This window comes from Rhinoraja longicauda, chromosome 5 (genome assembly GCF_053455715.1).
Source record: "Rhinoraja longicauda isolate Sanriku21f chromosome 5, sRhiLon1.1, whole genome shotgun sequence".
Lineage (NCBI taxonomy): Eukaryota > Metazoa > Chordata > Chondrichthyes > Rajiformes > Arhynchobatidae > Rhinoraja > Rhinoraja longicauda.
In genome coordinates, this window is record NC_135957.1 from 52737698 (window position 1) to 52753167 (window position 15470).

Below are 15470 nucleotides of genomic sequence, written 5' to 3' on the forward strand. Positions count from 1 at the left end.
GATCACAGGATGCTGAGGTAGCAGCGATGGATATGGGATGAGGGTATGCAGGCAAAGTGGTTGTGACAAGCAGGACAATGGCCAGAGACTTTGTGGAGGGGCAAAGGGAGCCGACCAGCTCAGATAGGCTTGTGAAAGACACTCATATTCTTCAACATGAGTATGACCACCACCTTCATGCTGTCAGATGGTGTTTTACATGTTTTGGCAAACTTGTACGTCAACTCTAGCATATAATCTCCCACCAACGCAGCTACAAAAGGAAACATGTGTCAGATCTGTTTTCTCATCCACAACATTCCCTGCCTGTACCATGCCTTTCATTTAGATCTACTTCCAGGTGGAGGCGTAAAGGGAAATAAAACTTCTTGTTGTTGAGATAAAATTGCACAGCTTCGCTTCAACTCCAGCAGTATGTCTCCACCACACCAGCCCAGGCATCAAGGTCCACTCGTGAAGTGTGGGCAGTGGTGAGGAAGGCAGGTGCAGGTGGTTTCCCCTACAGCTAGATATTTGTTTCTATATTCTGAGGCTGGTCCGAATCCATCCAATGGGGAAATGAACTAAGATTCACAGAGCTGTGCAACAGGCAATTCTGTTAAACCCCAATCAAATTACACAAAATAATTATATAATTACAAACACTACAAACAATATTGCATATGATGTTATGTGAAATTATAAAAACTATGATATAAAGCATTGCAAATTATTGTACTGTAACAGGTCCTCGATGCTATGCTTTAAGCCTTAATTGCAGCTTTTTGTCATTCTCTCCCTACAGATGGTCAAATTTGTTTGCAGTTGCTTTGTAAGATACCCTTTTAACTCTCAACATTACTTATTCTCTAACTCTAGATGGCTTTAGATTAACTTCATGAAGACCACTCAGATTATTCTGCCTCTGACTCCATGCACAATGTCTCTTACAGCTTTAAACTTTAACCTTTAACTGCAGCTGCCCTTCTCAATCTGAGCACTCTTTATTTATAATCCAAAAGTCACACCTGTGATAATTTGATTAACTCAACCTTCCATTTTGATTTTACAATCTCCATTCAATATGTCCTGTGTTGCAATCTTTGATGTCCAGTCAGCACAACAAAAATGCTGTGAAGGAGAGAAGTTTTTTTTTTCATTTATCAGCAGTCTATAACTTGCTAACAAATGTTTCCTGGGGTCGGCTTGTTATATATGCAGTGGCTTGTGACAATGATGGCACTGTCAAAGTTTGTCTTTTAAATAAACATCTATTTCAGGATAGACAATATTTCAGGATTCAAATATTTCAGGATTGCCTTTCCTCCATCTTACAGTCTGAGTGAAAGGTTGAGCTCTGACACTGGGGCACTCCACACCTTTGGATAGAAATTTTCAGTCACCACTTTTGGTCAAATTTTGGTTCACATTCTTGCTGCAGTCAGTACAGGTGCAAGGAATTTGGAATCCTCTGCAGTTGTTTACATAGCAGAAAATCATAAATATACATTTACTTAACATTTACAAAAAATTAGCCGAGAATGTTTGTTGAAAATTCCCCAACCTTCAACTGATTATTCGATATTCCACACAGTTTCCCCATTGCCTGCTCTAGTCATTTCTGGAGACTTATATTTGGGGTCAAGAATGTGCTGATATGAATTTCTGCCTTATGGTAACTTTATGTTCTGACTAACACTGTTTGTTTCTCAATTCTAGAAATCCAATAAGAAGAATGAATTAGCATCTGAGAGAACATGGAGGTAGCAGGTTAGGTATAAGACATGGAATCTTTGCAATAATTTTTCCTCCAGACTTGATTTTAAAATATGATTGATGTTTCTGCTAAACTTAGGACATTGTAGTTACCTGGGCAAATATTTTAATGTATCTTGTTTAAAGAAGATAATGGTTTCTATTCAGGCTGAAATTCTGAAGGAATCAAATCATTCTTCATTGGATAAATGGAAGTGGATAAGTTTTGGTTATGTTACTTTTTTGACTTTGGATTTTTATGATCCTGAAATATTCCAAACAACTGTAATTCATCTAAATATTAGGAAGATTTTACCAAATAAGAATAGATGTGTTGAATGTTACATTTGAGCATTAACTTATTGATTTCTATTGAACAAAATTGAAGTATTTATTTTTATTTGCATAAATGTATACATGATCCACAAGAACCTGCTGTGAGTTATTGTAGCATTTCTACTTCTGAGTAAATCTTTATTTCACCAGTGCTTTCAAATACATGAACTGTATTCATATTGTTTTGTAAATGTAACATAAAGTAAATCATTTTTGTTAACAAAAGGTTTCTGTGTATTTCTATAATAACGATTACGTTATGATTTGAGATTTTTTCCTTAGTTGAGCAGATCGTATCACTGATATATACTGATTATTGGTTGGTTATTGTCTCGTGGAATTCCTCTGTTCCCACAATGTGAACAACACCAAGTGCAGGATGAAAGCCTAGTCCAACACTCCTGGGACCTGATTGGTGCTACACCATAGAAAATTGCACCTGCTCACCTTCCTCTGAGCAGAAAAACTGTTATTTTTAATATGGACACTCCCTGGGTCACGTGAGGATTCCAAGTACTGCCCTAATTCAAAGAAGGAAATGTTGTGGCTGAGATCACAAACTTTTGAGATTGTAAAAGTTGTACTGGTAGATTAATTAGTGACAGATTAGTACACATTTTATAGGTGGTTCTGCTATGACACATGCTTTTATCGGATATAACGCAAGTGATGGATTAAATGAACAGTATTCCCATTACGCAGGCCAACTTAGTTATAACACCATGTCTATTGGGAACAAGAGAACCATTTGAACCAAATTGACAGGGAAAAAATGTCTCTCTTCTAGACCATAGAACAGTATGGCACAGGAACAGGCCCTCCATGCCTGGATTTAAACAATCTAGGGACCAAAAAAAACCTGCTTTCATTCCTGTCAGTAATCAGACACCAGTGTTTTTTAAGAACACAGCTGCCACTTTATCCACAGGGTGACCATTGAAATTGACACCTGTGCAATAATGCTCCATAAACCAATGTAGCATGTTGCCTTTAGTATTTTTAGCTAGCAGTAACAAAATTAAGCTAATTGCTATTGAAATACCTTTTATTTTTGAAAATCATGCAGGAAAAATAACATTGTTATTGCAAGTCTGAAACTTTGTAGCCCTTACCCCTCGTTCCCGAATTGACGTGGATTGTATTTATAATGCAATGTTTTATAACACAAGAGCTTTTAGGATTGCAACACTCATGTTATAACAGACCTACGTGCAATTACCTTTAGGTGTTGGTTAGATCAGGGAAACATATTCACACTTAATCAAGTGTGCACTTGATAGATTATTGAAATGTATGAGACTCACAGCCACAATTTTTCATTATTCACGCATGGTTTATACTTATTAGTAGCACTTTTGGTCTGTGACTGATCATACAAGCTTAACTCTTTATAATTGAATGCAGTATCTAGTCTATAATTCAATGATTACCAAAATTGTAGTATAGTGCACACTATCAGATATGCATTTGTAAAGTTTGCATTTTAAATTAATGCCCTGCTTTCCTGTTTAGTGAAACATAATAAATCATAATCATAATAATCATAATCATACTTTATTAGCCAAGTATGTTTTGCAAGATACAAGGAATTTGTTTTGCCACACAGTCATACCAATTAAAAGCAACAGAACACACAAAATACATTTTAACATAAACATCCACCACAGTGACTCCTCCACATTCCTCACCATGATGGAAGGCGAAAAAAAGTTCAATCTCTTCCCTTCTTTGTCCTCCTGCAGTCAGGGGCCTTGAGCCTTCCATTGACGGGACGATCTTGACTCCCGTAGCCGGCGGCGTTTGGGCCCTCCGCATCGGGGCGATCAAGCTCCTGCATCGGGGGGGATCTCAGCTCCCCCTCGCCGGGCGATCAGACACCGGGAAAATCGGAAGTGTCAGTATTACAGTATTACAGTATAGCAAAGGGGATTACAGAGGCATGAGGCAGGAGCTGGCCAGATTTGACTGGAAGGAGACCCTAGCAGGGAAGACAGTGGAACAGCAATGGCAGGTATTCCTGGGAATAATGCAGGTTGCAGGATCAATTCATCCCAAAGAGGAGGAAAGATTCTAAGGGGAGTAAGAGGCACCCGTGGCTGACAAGGGAAGTCAAGGACAGCATAAAAATAAAAGAGAATAAGTATAACATAGCAAAGAAGAGCAGGAAACCAGAGGATTGGGACTCTTTTAAAGAGCAACAGATGAAAACTAAAAAGGCAACAGGGGAGAAAAGATGAGGTACGAAGGTAAGCTAGCCAATAATATAAAGGAGGATAGTAAAAGCTTCTTTAGGTATGTGAAGAGGAAAAAAAATAGTTAAGGCAAATGTGGGTCCCTTGAAGACAGAAGCAGGGGAATTTATAACAGGGAACAAGGAAATGGCAGACGAGTTGAACCGGTCCTTTGGATCTGTCTTCACTAACGAAGATACAAACAATCTCCCAGATGTTCTAGTGGCCAGAGATCCTAGGGTGATGGAGGAACTGAAGGAAATTCACATTAGGCAGGAAATGCTGTTGGGTAGACTGATGGGACTGAAGGCTGATAAATCCCCAGGGCCTGATGGTCTGCATCCCAGGGTACTTAAGGAGGTGGCTCTAGAAATAGTGGATGCATTGGTGATCATTTTCTAATGTTTTGATAGATTCAGGATCAGTTCCTGTGGATTGGAGGGTAGCTAATGTTATCCCACTTTTTAAGAAAGGAGGGAGAGAGAAAACAGGAAATTATAGACCAGTTAGTCTGACATCAGTGGTGGGGAAGATGCTGGAGTCAATTATAAAAGAGGAAATTGCGGAGCATTTGGATAGCAGTAACAGGATCGTTCCGAGTCAGCATGGATTTACGAAGGGGAAATCATGCTTGACTAATCTTCTGGAATTTTTTGAGGATGTAACTAGGAAAATGAACAGGGGAGAGCCGGTGGATGTAGTGTACCTTGACTTTCAGAAAGCCTTCGACAAGGTCCCATATAGGAGATTGGTGTGCAAAATTAGAGCACATGGTATTGGGGGTAGGGTACTGACATGGATAGAAAATTGGTTGGCAGACAGAAAGCAAAGTGTGGGGATGGCAGACAGTGGGGTACCGCAAGGCTCGGTGCTGGGACCGCAGCTATTTACAATATACATTAATGACTTGGATGAAGGGATTAAAAGTACCATTAGCAAATTTGCAGATGACACAAAGCTGGGTGGCAGTGTGAACTGTGAGGAAGATGCTATGAGGTTGCAGGGTGATTTGAACGAGTTGTGTGAGTGGACGGATGCATGGCAAATGCTGTTTAATGTGGATAAGTGTGAGGTTATCCACTTTGGTGGTAAGTATAGGAAGGCAGATTATTATCTGAATGGTGTCAAGTTAGGAGAAGGGGGACGTACAACGAGATCTGGATGTCCTGGCGCATCAGTCACTGAAAGGAAGCATGCAGGTACAGCAGGCAGTGAATAAAGCCAATGGAATATTGGCCTTCATAACAAGAGGAGGTGAGTATAGGAGCAAAGAGGTCCTTCTGCAGTTGTACAGGGCCCTAGTGAGACTGCACCTGGAGTACTGTGTGCAGTTTTGAGGAAGGATATTCTTGCTATTGAGGGAGTGCAGCGTAGGTTTACTACGTTAATTCCCGGCATGGCGGGGCTGTCATATGTTGAAAGACTGGAGCGACTAGGCTTGTATACACTGGAATTTAGAAGGATGAGCGGGGATCTTATTGAAACGTATAAGATTATTACGGGGTTGGACACATTAGAGGCAGGAAACATGTTCCCAATGTTGGGGGAGTCCAGAACCAGGGGCCACAGTTTAATAATAAGGGGAAGGCCATTTAGAACAGAGATGAGGAAAAACTTTTTCAGTCAGAGAGTTGTAAATCTGTGGAATTCTCTGCCTCAGAAGGCAGTGGAGGCCAGTTCTCTGAATGCATTCTAGAGAGAGCTAGATAGTGCTCTTAAGGATAGCGGAGTCAAGGTGTATGGGGAGAAGGCAGGAACGGGGTACTGATTGAGAATGATCAGCCATGATCACATTGAATGGCGGTGCTGGCTCGAAGGGCCGAATGGACTCCTCCTGCACCTATTGTCTATTGAAATATTTTGCGGCTGGAGCTTCCCGACATCGATCTCTACACGAGACTGCGAGCTCATCGATGGTAAAATCCACAGGCCGCAGTTGGAGCATCGATCCCAGGCAAGGGATCACACGCTCTGATGGTAAGTCCACGGCCCCGCAGTGGGGCTCAAAGTAAGTCCCGAGCAAGGCCGCCAGCTCTATGATGCTAGGCAGCAGAGCGACCGGAGATACGACCTAGAAAACAATCGCATCTCCAGCAAGGTAAGAGATTGAAAAACAGTTTCCCCCGATCCCCTTCCTCACCACCCCCCCCCCCCCCCCCACATAAAACAAACCAGAGAACATTAACACAAACTTTTAAAATCCACTAAAAATAACAAAAAGGACGAAAAAACAGACAAATTGTTGGCAAAGCTGCTATCGCGGCGCCCCCCTGTGGATTCCATGGTATATTGCGAAGAACACAGAATTCCCCGAGTATTCCAGCCAATATTTATTATTTGGCCAGAGCCAGTTAAACAAAGTAACTAATCATTCATATCTGTTGATGACACTGTGCTATGGGCAGGTTGGCTGCTACATTTGTTTACATAACACTAACATTTGGCTAAAATGATTCTTGGGAACATTTTGAGTTGTTTTCAATTCAACACAGTGATGTGTAAATTTCCAGAAACTTTTAACCCAGATATTAACTCTTAGATTTTGTATGGTTCCTTTTGAGTGGTATTCATGGTATGATCTGCAGTATGCTGTCTCAATTGCATCCTCTATTGGTTTGACCAGGAAATGCAGGATTCTCTTTGATTTGTTCATTAATGCTTTGAAATTATTACAGTCAGAGTCATACAGCCTGAAAATAGGCCCTTCGGTCAACCTTGCCCACAGCGGCTAACGTGTTCCAGCTACACTAGTCCTACCTGCCCACGTTTGGCTCATGTCCCTCCAAACCTGTCCTGTCTATGTACCTGTCTAACTGTTTTTTAAACTTTAGGATAGTCCCAGCCTCAACTGACAACTTGTTCCATACACCCACCACCCTTTGTGTGAAAAAGTTACCCCTCAGATTCCTATTAAATATTTTCCCCTTCACCTTAAACCTTCGGCCTCGATTCCCCTACTCTGGGTAAGAGACTCTGTGCATCTAGCCGATCTATTCCTTTCATGATTTTATATGCCACTATAAGATCACTCCTCATCTTCCTGCGCCCCAAGGAATAGAGTCCCAGCCTCTCAACCTCTCCCTATAGCTCAGACTCTCTAGTCCTGGCAACAACCTTGTAAATCTTTACTGTACTCTTTCCAGCATGACAACCTTTCCTATAACATGGTGCCAAGAACTGAACGCAATACTATAAATGCACCCTCACAAACGTCTTATACAACTGCAATATGACCTCCCAACTTCTATATTCAATACTCTGACTGATAAAGGTAAATGCCCCTATAGCCTTTTTGACCACCTTATCTACCTGTGACTCCACATTAAAGGAAACATGCACCTGCACTCCTAGACCCCTCTGCTCTACAACACTCCTCAGAGTCCCACTATTCACTGTGTAGGTCCTGCCCATATTAGAATTCCCAAAATACAATATCCCACATTTCTCTGTATTAAATGCCATCAACCATTCTTCAGCCCACCTGGCCAACTGATCAAGATCCAAGATTGCCGTGTTCAATGCTGTTTCTACCATTTTACTTAGAAAATGTTGCTGCAAGTTCAACGTTGTAGAGGTCCACGCATTGTGTAAACAGTCCATTTAATCATTAACCGATACAGCCCCGTCGCTCGCACGTGCATCCCCGAGTTCAAATCCCAACCGCAATTTCTTTTGTTCTCCGCGCACACACAACGGCCCGCCCCCTGGACCCTGTGATTGGTCGGCCCAGAACACACCCAGTCCACGCGAGCGTTCGAGCCTGACAAACGACAGTTCGAAAACCAAAATGGCTCAGCCCGCCACATGACACCCCCAGAACCGGAGTAATGGAGGCGGTTAGGCTGACGAGTGAGGTGACCTGATCTCGTGTACGCATTTCCTGTGTCCGGGGTCGCAGCTGGCAGATTTGAGGGCGGGTGTGGTCGTAACGGTGGACGCCCTCTGCGGCGGGGTTATGCCACCTGCACTGGTTGGTCAATGTCCAAGTGTGCCGGCTTGAGACGGTCCTTGGAGACAGTCTCGTGCCTGCCGCCCATGTTGATGACAAAAGTTGTGGTGCCGTATTGCAGTACCTTGAAGGGTCCCTTATAAGGCCTTTGCAGTGGCATATGGTGGGAATCACGGCGAAGGAAAGCATACTGGCGGGTGGGACGTACGTGGTGGTTAGTCCGTGACGGGATGTTGGGACAGGAGAGAGCGTGCCCACCTTCTCACGGAGGCTCATCAGCATAATCGTGGGCAGTTCTGATGTCCTCGCGCCACGGGGATGAACTCCCCCGGAACCGTAAGCGGGGCGCCGTACATCAACTCTGTCAAGGAAATTGCCAGGTCCTCCTTTGGGGCAGTGCGTATGCCCAGCAGGATCTACGGCAACTCGTCCATCCAGTCCGGGCCCGTGAGCCATGCCTTTATAAATGCCTTCAGGTGCCGGTGAAAACTCTCCACGAGGCCGATTACTTGCGGGTGGTAGGACGTAGTGTGGCTCAGCTTCCTGCCAACCAGCCGGGCCGTGGCTGACCACAACTCGGAGGTGAACTGCGCACCACTGTCGGAGGAGATGTCCACCGGCACACCAAAACGGGCGATCCGGTGGGCAGCGAGGGCACGTGCACACGTCGCAGTGGAGGTATCCGAGAGCGGGACGGCTTCTAGCGATCTCGTGAATCGGTCCACGATGGTGAAAAGGTGGATGACACTTCTGGATCGAGGCAGCGGTCCAACGATGTCGACGTGGATGTGGTCGTAGAGGGTTTGGGAAACTTTGGCCTCAGCCTTGGTCGGGAGTGCGACCGCACTGTGCTGGTTGATGTGGTGGCCGAGGAAACTGATGGAAGGGAGGCCAAACTGACACTTGGCAAGGTTGATGGCCAATCCATGCTCATTGAGTTGCTATTGCTGGCAGAGCAGCCGGAGGTGTGCGAGGTGTTCCTGGTGAGAGTGGCTGGCGACGAGGGTCGTCGAGGTCGATAAGCACAAAGTCACCATGTCCAAGCCGTTGGAAAGCCTGGGCGGCGATCCTGAGGCTGAAAGGCATCCATAGGAACTCAAAGAGCCTGAACAGGGTGATGAGAGCCGTCTTGGGGATGCCATTCGGGTGGACCGGAATCTGATGGTAGCCATGTACCGTCGATTTTGGAAAAAACCTTGACTAAAGAAGTTCCTCCTCACCTCCTTTATAATAGAGCGCCCTTTAATTCTGAGGCTACGAGACTCTCCCACCAGTGGAAACATCATTTCCACATCCACTCTATCTATGCCTTTCATTAGTCTGTAAGTTTCAATGAGGTCCTCCCTCAACCTTCTAAACTCCAGCGAGCAGAGGCCGAGTGCGATCAAACGCTCATCATGTGCTAACCCGCTCATTCCTGGAATCATTCTTGTAAACCTCCACTGGACCCTCTCCAGAGCCAGCACATCCTTCCTCAGATATTGGGCCCACATTTGCTTACAGTATTCCAAATGCAGTCTGACTAGCGCCTTGTGGAGCAGCATAGATAGCAGAAAATTCCCAAACTCATGATGGATTCTCTCTGCTGTGCAGATAAGCTTCAGAGGAGAGGTGTTTCATTAATATAATCCACTGAAAGAAATTTGATTTAAAAAAACACTTCAATTTTCACAATATAGTACCATCTTTGACAGTTTGAAGTTTCTCCTAACGTTGAAAATTAACCCAAAGGAACGATGTAACTTGGGTCTGTTGGTGTTGGTTTATTATTGCAAAGGGTACCGAGATATAGCAAAAAACTTTGCTTGGTGTGCTATCCGGGCAAATCATATCATACATCAAGGTAGTGGAGGAGTGAGAAGAAAACAGAATGCAGAGTATAATATTACAGCTACAGAAAATGTGCTGGTTAATAAAACGTGGAAGGGCTGCACAAGGTCAATTGGGAAATCAGAAATTCATCCTTGGTAAATAAGAAATCTGTTGAAGCGTCTGATAACAGCAGGAAATAAGCTATTCTCAAATGTGGCCCCACATATTTTCAAGCTTTTGCATCTTGCAGGAGAGGGGTGAAGGGAGAGTAGTGGGGTTCTGAGTGATCCTTGATTATTTTGGATGGTCTCCTGAAGCAAAGTGGCGAGTAGACTGAGTCGATGAAGGGATAACTGGCTGATATGTGATGGATCACAACTCTGCAAGTTCTTGCGGTCATGGGCAGTACAGTTCAAATACCAAACTGTAATGCATCTTAATAGGATGCTTTGTATGGTGTTTCTGTACCATATTGGTAAGACTCATTTGAGACATGCCAAATTATCTTGGCCTTCTCAGGAAGTAGAGAAGTTGGTGTGCTTTCCTGGCCACAGCATCAATGGATTTGGAACAGGACAAATTGAAGGTGATATTTATAACTAACATTTTGAAGTTCTCAGCACTCAACCAGCACCATTAATACAAACTAGGGTGTGTCCTCCACCCCACTTCCTGAAGTTGATGACCAGCTCCTTAGACTTTCTAACGTTGACGGGGAGGTTGTTGTTCCGACACCACGCTATTCAGCTCTCCATTTCCTTCCTGGAATCCATTACCAGATATACTTGCAGCCAACATCATGTAAATGGTCAGATCTGGCTACGAGCATCTGCAAAGGCACCACCCGGATTCTAGGACACCATGGCCCACTGCTGCTACACCTGATGTATCCTCAGTATCCTTCGGATCTCCAATAAAAAGCAGTCAGAGTTGTCTCCACGCCAAAAGCAGCCAAAAACCCATGTTGTTTTAAGATTTAAGTTAATTGAAGTCCATCAAGATTAATTTTTCATGAAGATTGGTGCGTTTGCCAAAAACATTAGGGGCTAACAGATTAACTTTAACTAGTAAGAGTTCAACTGGACATGGTGGATAGTTAAGAGCTGATAAGCAAACTGAATTGTGCAAGCAAAACCGACTGCAGAGCCAAAGGTTTGCTGAGGATATGAGGTGAACAGCAGGATGCCTGAGAGCAACAGGGAATGAGCTCTCCTGTGCCCTAGATTGTTATTAGTGAAGAATACCCATGCAAGGAGAGATGTAACTGAAAGAATTTCCAATATGTGATTTTAGCCATTACGGTATTAACATTTGAAGAGGGTTCAGTTACTCATAGTAAAAAATAGATTTTAGTTAGATAAGCTGTTCGTTAGCTGACTGGTGAGAGTCCCAAGTGCAGATGATTCCAGAAGTTTCATCAGTGAAATGCTCTTTGGCAGGGAGCAACAAGAATCTATCAAAATAATACTTTCTCGAGGTAATTTGGAAAAAAGTGAAATCTGAATCAATATTTTTTCAGCTGCCCAGACTCATGCCTGACAGGCACTATATGCATCCAGTTTGCTTTTGATTGGGCGTGAAAAGATTATAATTCCTGGGAGTTTGGTTGCTCAAGGCCAGTTCTGTACCTCAAGCAGTCTGTCCCTGTGCAGGAACTATGAAGAGGTTTCCCTTGGAGACAAAGAATAGTTCGGGAGCAGTTGTTTCCAGCCAAATGCTGGGAAGAGGTACTGTTGATAGAAAGAGAAAGATCCAAAAAGATACTGCTTGGGCTCAGGAATCTCATGACGAAGAGCTGATGTGTTTGACTGGAAGATGAGAGGAAAAGTTAAGAAACATATTTCAGGATTTTACGAGAATGATTTTTTAAAAAAGAAGGCCCTATAGTGTTGGGAGAAATAGTCATCTGCTCAAGGCAGATATATTTAGGATTATATTTACGGTAATGGTGGCATAAGGTTGAGTAAGAACACAAATGTGTCCTCAGACATTGATCATGAAGGTTTTTCCTACACAAATGGTGGTGGGTGTATGGAATGAGCTGCGGGAGCGATGTTTCTCAATCTTTTTTACCCTTGCGGAACCCTTGAAATAATTTTCATGTCTCAGGGAACCCCTACATAAAAATTATTATATATCTTTATTAATGATAAATAACACTTAAACAAATAAAACTGAAGCAAATAAAGGTAACCAGAACTAACCTTGGAGGAGAGAAAGCCTGCTGGCCCGGCAACCCTCCCCCAACTGACGATCCGTGGACCTGTTGGCGGCCGGGGAGTGTCCCCCGGGGACGTGGGCGGGCGAGGGGGTACAGGAAAGGGGAGAGGGAGCCACTCACCTCGGACCCGGGCGGCCATCGTGTCGGCCAGAGCCAGCCGTTGGCCCGTTGGGTGGAAACCTCTCCTGCAGTGGCAGCTCAGCGGCATTGGCCATCTTGTTTGACCCTCTGCCGCCGCGCTGCACCACAGGAGGAAGGTCAGGGGCGGGGGGTGCATTTATTAAAGTTTCAGCTTGACGGCTCAGCAGCAGCAGCAGCAGCAGCTGGATGGCTCAGCAGCCTCCCCCCCTCCCCCCCATTGGCTGCCATTCCCATCACTCTGGCAGGTCCCACCCCCGCATTGAGAAACATCGCTCCCGCAGCTCATTCCATACACCTGTGGAGATCTGTCCTTTTTCTTTGCTTCAGCCACTAGACTCCGCATGGGTTTTGCAGCATTGTGTGCTAGGTTAAGGCACATGCTTGAGGCTCTCTCTTTCTCACACACCTGCTTGAGGCTACGTAATCACAAAAATGCTGAGCTTGCTAAAGCTAGTAGTAATCAGTAGCCCAAACCGCAGAATGTTCCAGCTCGTCTTCAGAGGAGAAAAACACAATGTATAAAGAACATAAACAATAAACAGACGCCGACTAAACCTTGAACAATAGCATGTTAGAACCTTATATGGGAAAACTGACTGTTCCAACACTCGGCCGTATAAGGGAAAACTGACTTAATTCCAATATTGATTGGTTGTGATACTTGTAAATAACTGTGAATTCTGCGGTTTTGGGGGATAAAAAGGGCTTAATTCTAGGGGCTGGTGTGACACGTTTCCACTGGCCCCGGAGTCCGCAACTCTGTGTGCTTTTAGAAACCTGTCCACGAGATCTCTAATAAACTAACAGGTAAAGTCTGTGCCGTCTCTGATTATTGTCATCCAACTGACTGCGAACGCGAAGTCGAACTCGACACACCCACCACCATCTTGCCCCCCCCATTGGCTGCCACTCCCGTCACTCGGGCGGGTCCCATTATGACGTTGAACGCGGCTGACGGTGAGGGTAAATAGATAACAGGTTGAAGACTTTATTACAATACCCTAGAATTTTCCAAGAATATGCCTTACATGTATAATAAAATTACGAATATGAAATTAAACACAAAAATGACTCAAAAAATGCATTTATGTATGATTAGCCTATTTATCACTATTTCTCTTGGAACCCCTAGCAACCTCTCGCGGAATCCGAGGGTTCCGGGCACCCTGGTTGAGAAACCCTGTGCTGGAGGATAGTTGAGGCAGGCATTACTGCAACATTCAAGAAACATTTAGACAGGTACATGGTTAGGATAGGTTTAGAGGGATATGGGTCAAACATCGGCAGGTGGGAGGACTAATGTAGATGGGACATGTTGGTCGTTGTGGGCATGTTGGACCAAAGGCCTGTTTCTATGCTGTATGACTGACTCTATGACTCCCTATTTGCTGTGGACAGGCCAGGTTATGCTTTAATTTTATGCTTGAGCAGATCACTTCTGTACAGTAAAGTATGTTATCTATACCAAACCACTAATTGTCTTGTGCGTATTCACAAAATGCTGGAGTAAGTCAGCAGGTCAGGCAGCATCTCAGGAGAGAAGGAATGGGTGACGTTTCGGGTCGAGACCCTTCTTCATACTGATCAGTCTGAAGAAGGGTCTCGACCCGAAATGTCACCCATTCCTTCTCTCCTGAGATGCTGCCTGACCTGCTGAGTTACTCCAGCATTTTGTGAATAAATACCTTTGATTTGTACCAGCATCTGCAGTTATTTTCTTACACAAGTGTCTTGTGCTTGCTGAGAGTATGCACTGTGAAGCTTGAAGGGAGTAGTACATTACTTAATTTTGATCAACAAGAAGAGATCAAATCAGTCAGATTTCCCAAGGTAACTTTGATGCGTGGGTGCAAATGGGATAGATCTGCCCAATGATTCTATCAGGGAAAATTATTATACGAAAAAATAGAGCAGTGTTATAGAAACATAGAAAATAGGTGCAGGAGTAGGCCATTCGGCCCTTCGAGCCTGCACCGCCATTCAATATGATCATGGCTGATCATCCAGCTCAGTAGCCTGTACCTGTCTTCTCTCCATACCCCCTGATCCCTTTAGCAAAAAGGGCCACATCTAACTCCCTCTTAAATATAGCCAATGAACTGGCCTCAACTACCTTCTGTGGCAGAGAATTCCACAGACTCGCCACTCTCTGTGTGAAGAAATGTTTTCTCATCTCGGTCCTAAAAGACTTCCCCCTTATCCTTAAGCTGTGACCCCTGGTTCTGGACTCCCCCAACATCGGGAACAATCTTCCCGCATCTAGCCTCTCCAACCCCTTAAGAATTTTATATGTTTCTATAAGATCCCCCCTCAGTCTTCTAAATTCCAGCGAGTACAAGCCCAGTCTATCCAGTCTTTCCTCATATGTAAGTCCTGCCATCCCAGGGATCAATCTGCTGAACCTTCTCTGTACTCCCTCTAAGGCAAGAACGTCTTTCCTCAGGTTAGGAGACCAAAACTGCACACAATATTGCAGGTGCGGTCTCACCAAGGCCCTGTACAACTGCAGCATAACCTCCCTGCTCCTAAACTCAAATCCTCTTGCTATGAATGTCAACATACCATTCGCTTTCTTCACTGCCTGCTGCACCTGCATGCTTGCTTTCAATGACTGGTGCACCATGACACCCAGGTCACGTTGCATCTCCCCTTCTCCCAATAGGTCACCATTCAGGTAATACTCTGCTTTCCTGTTCTTACCGCCAAAGTGGATAACCTCACATTTATCCACATTATATTGCATCTGCCATGCATTTGCCCACTCGCCTAATCTATCTAAGTCACTCTGCAGCCTCCTAGCATCCTCCTAGCATCCTCCTAGCATCCTCCTCGCAGCTAACAGTGCCACCCAGCTTCGTGTCATCCGCAAACTTAGAGATGTTGCATTCAATTCCCTCGTCCAAATCATTAATATACACTGTAAATAACTGGGGTCCCAGCACTGAGCCTTGCGGTACCCCACTAGTCACTGCCTGCCATTCCGAAAAGGACCCGTTCATTCCTACTCTTTGCTTCCTGTCCGCCAACCAATTTTCTATCCACCTCA

General features: G+C 44.3%; 1 protein-coding gene across 1 annotated transcript in view; it reads left to right on the forward strand.

The window, feature by feature from the left end:
- themis (thymocyte selection associated) overlaps window positions 1–2213 on the forward strand; it is a 39805-nt gene extending 37592 nt beyond the window's left edge. Inside the window, exon 7 of the mRNA XM_078400164.1 lies at window positions 1699–2213. Coding sequence (XP_078256290.1) covers window positions 1699–1709 — 11 coding nt within the window. The 3' untranslated portion in view covers window positions 1710–2213. The remainder of the gene's footprint in view (window positions 1–1698) is intronic.
- The last annotated feature ends 13257 nt before the right edge of the window (window positions 2214–15470 follow it).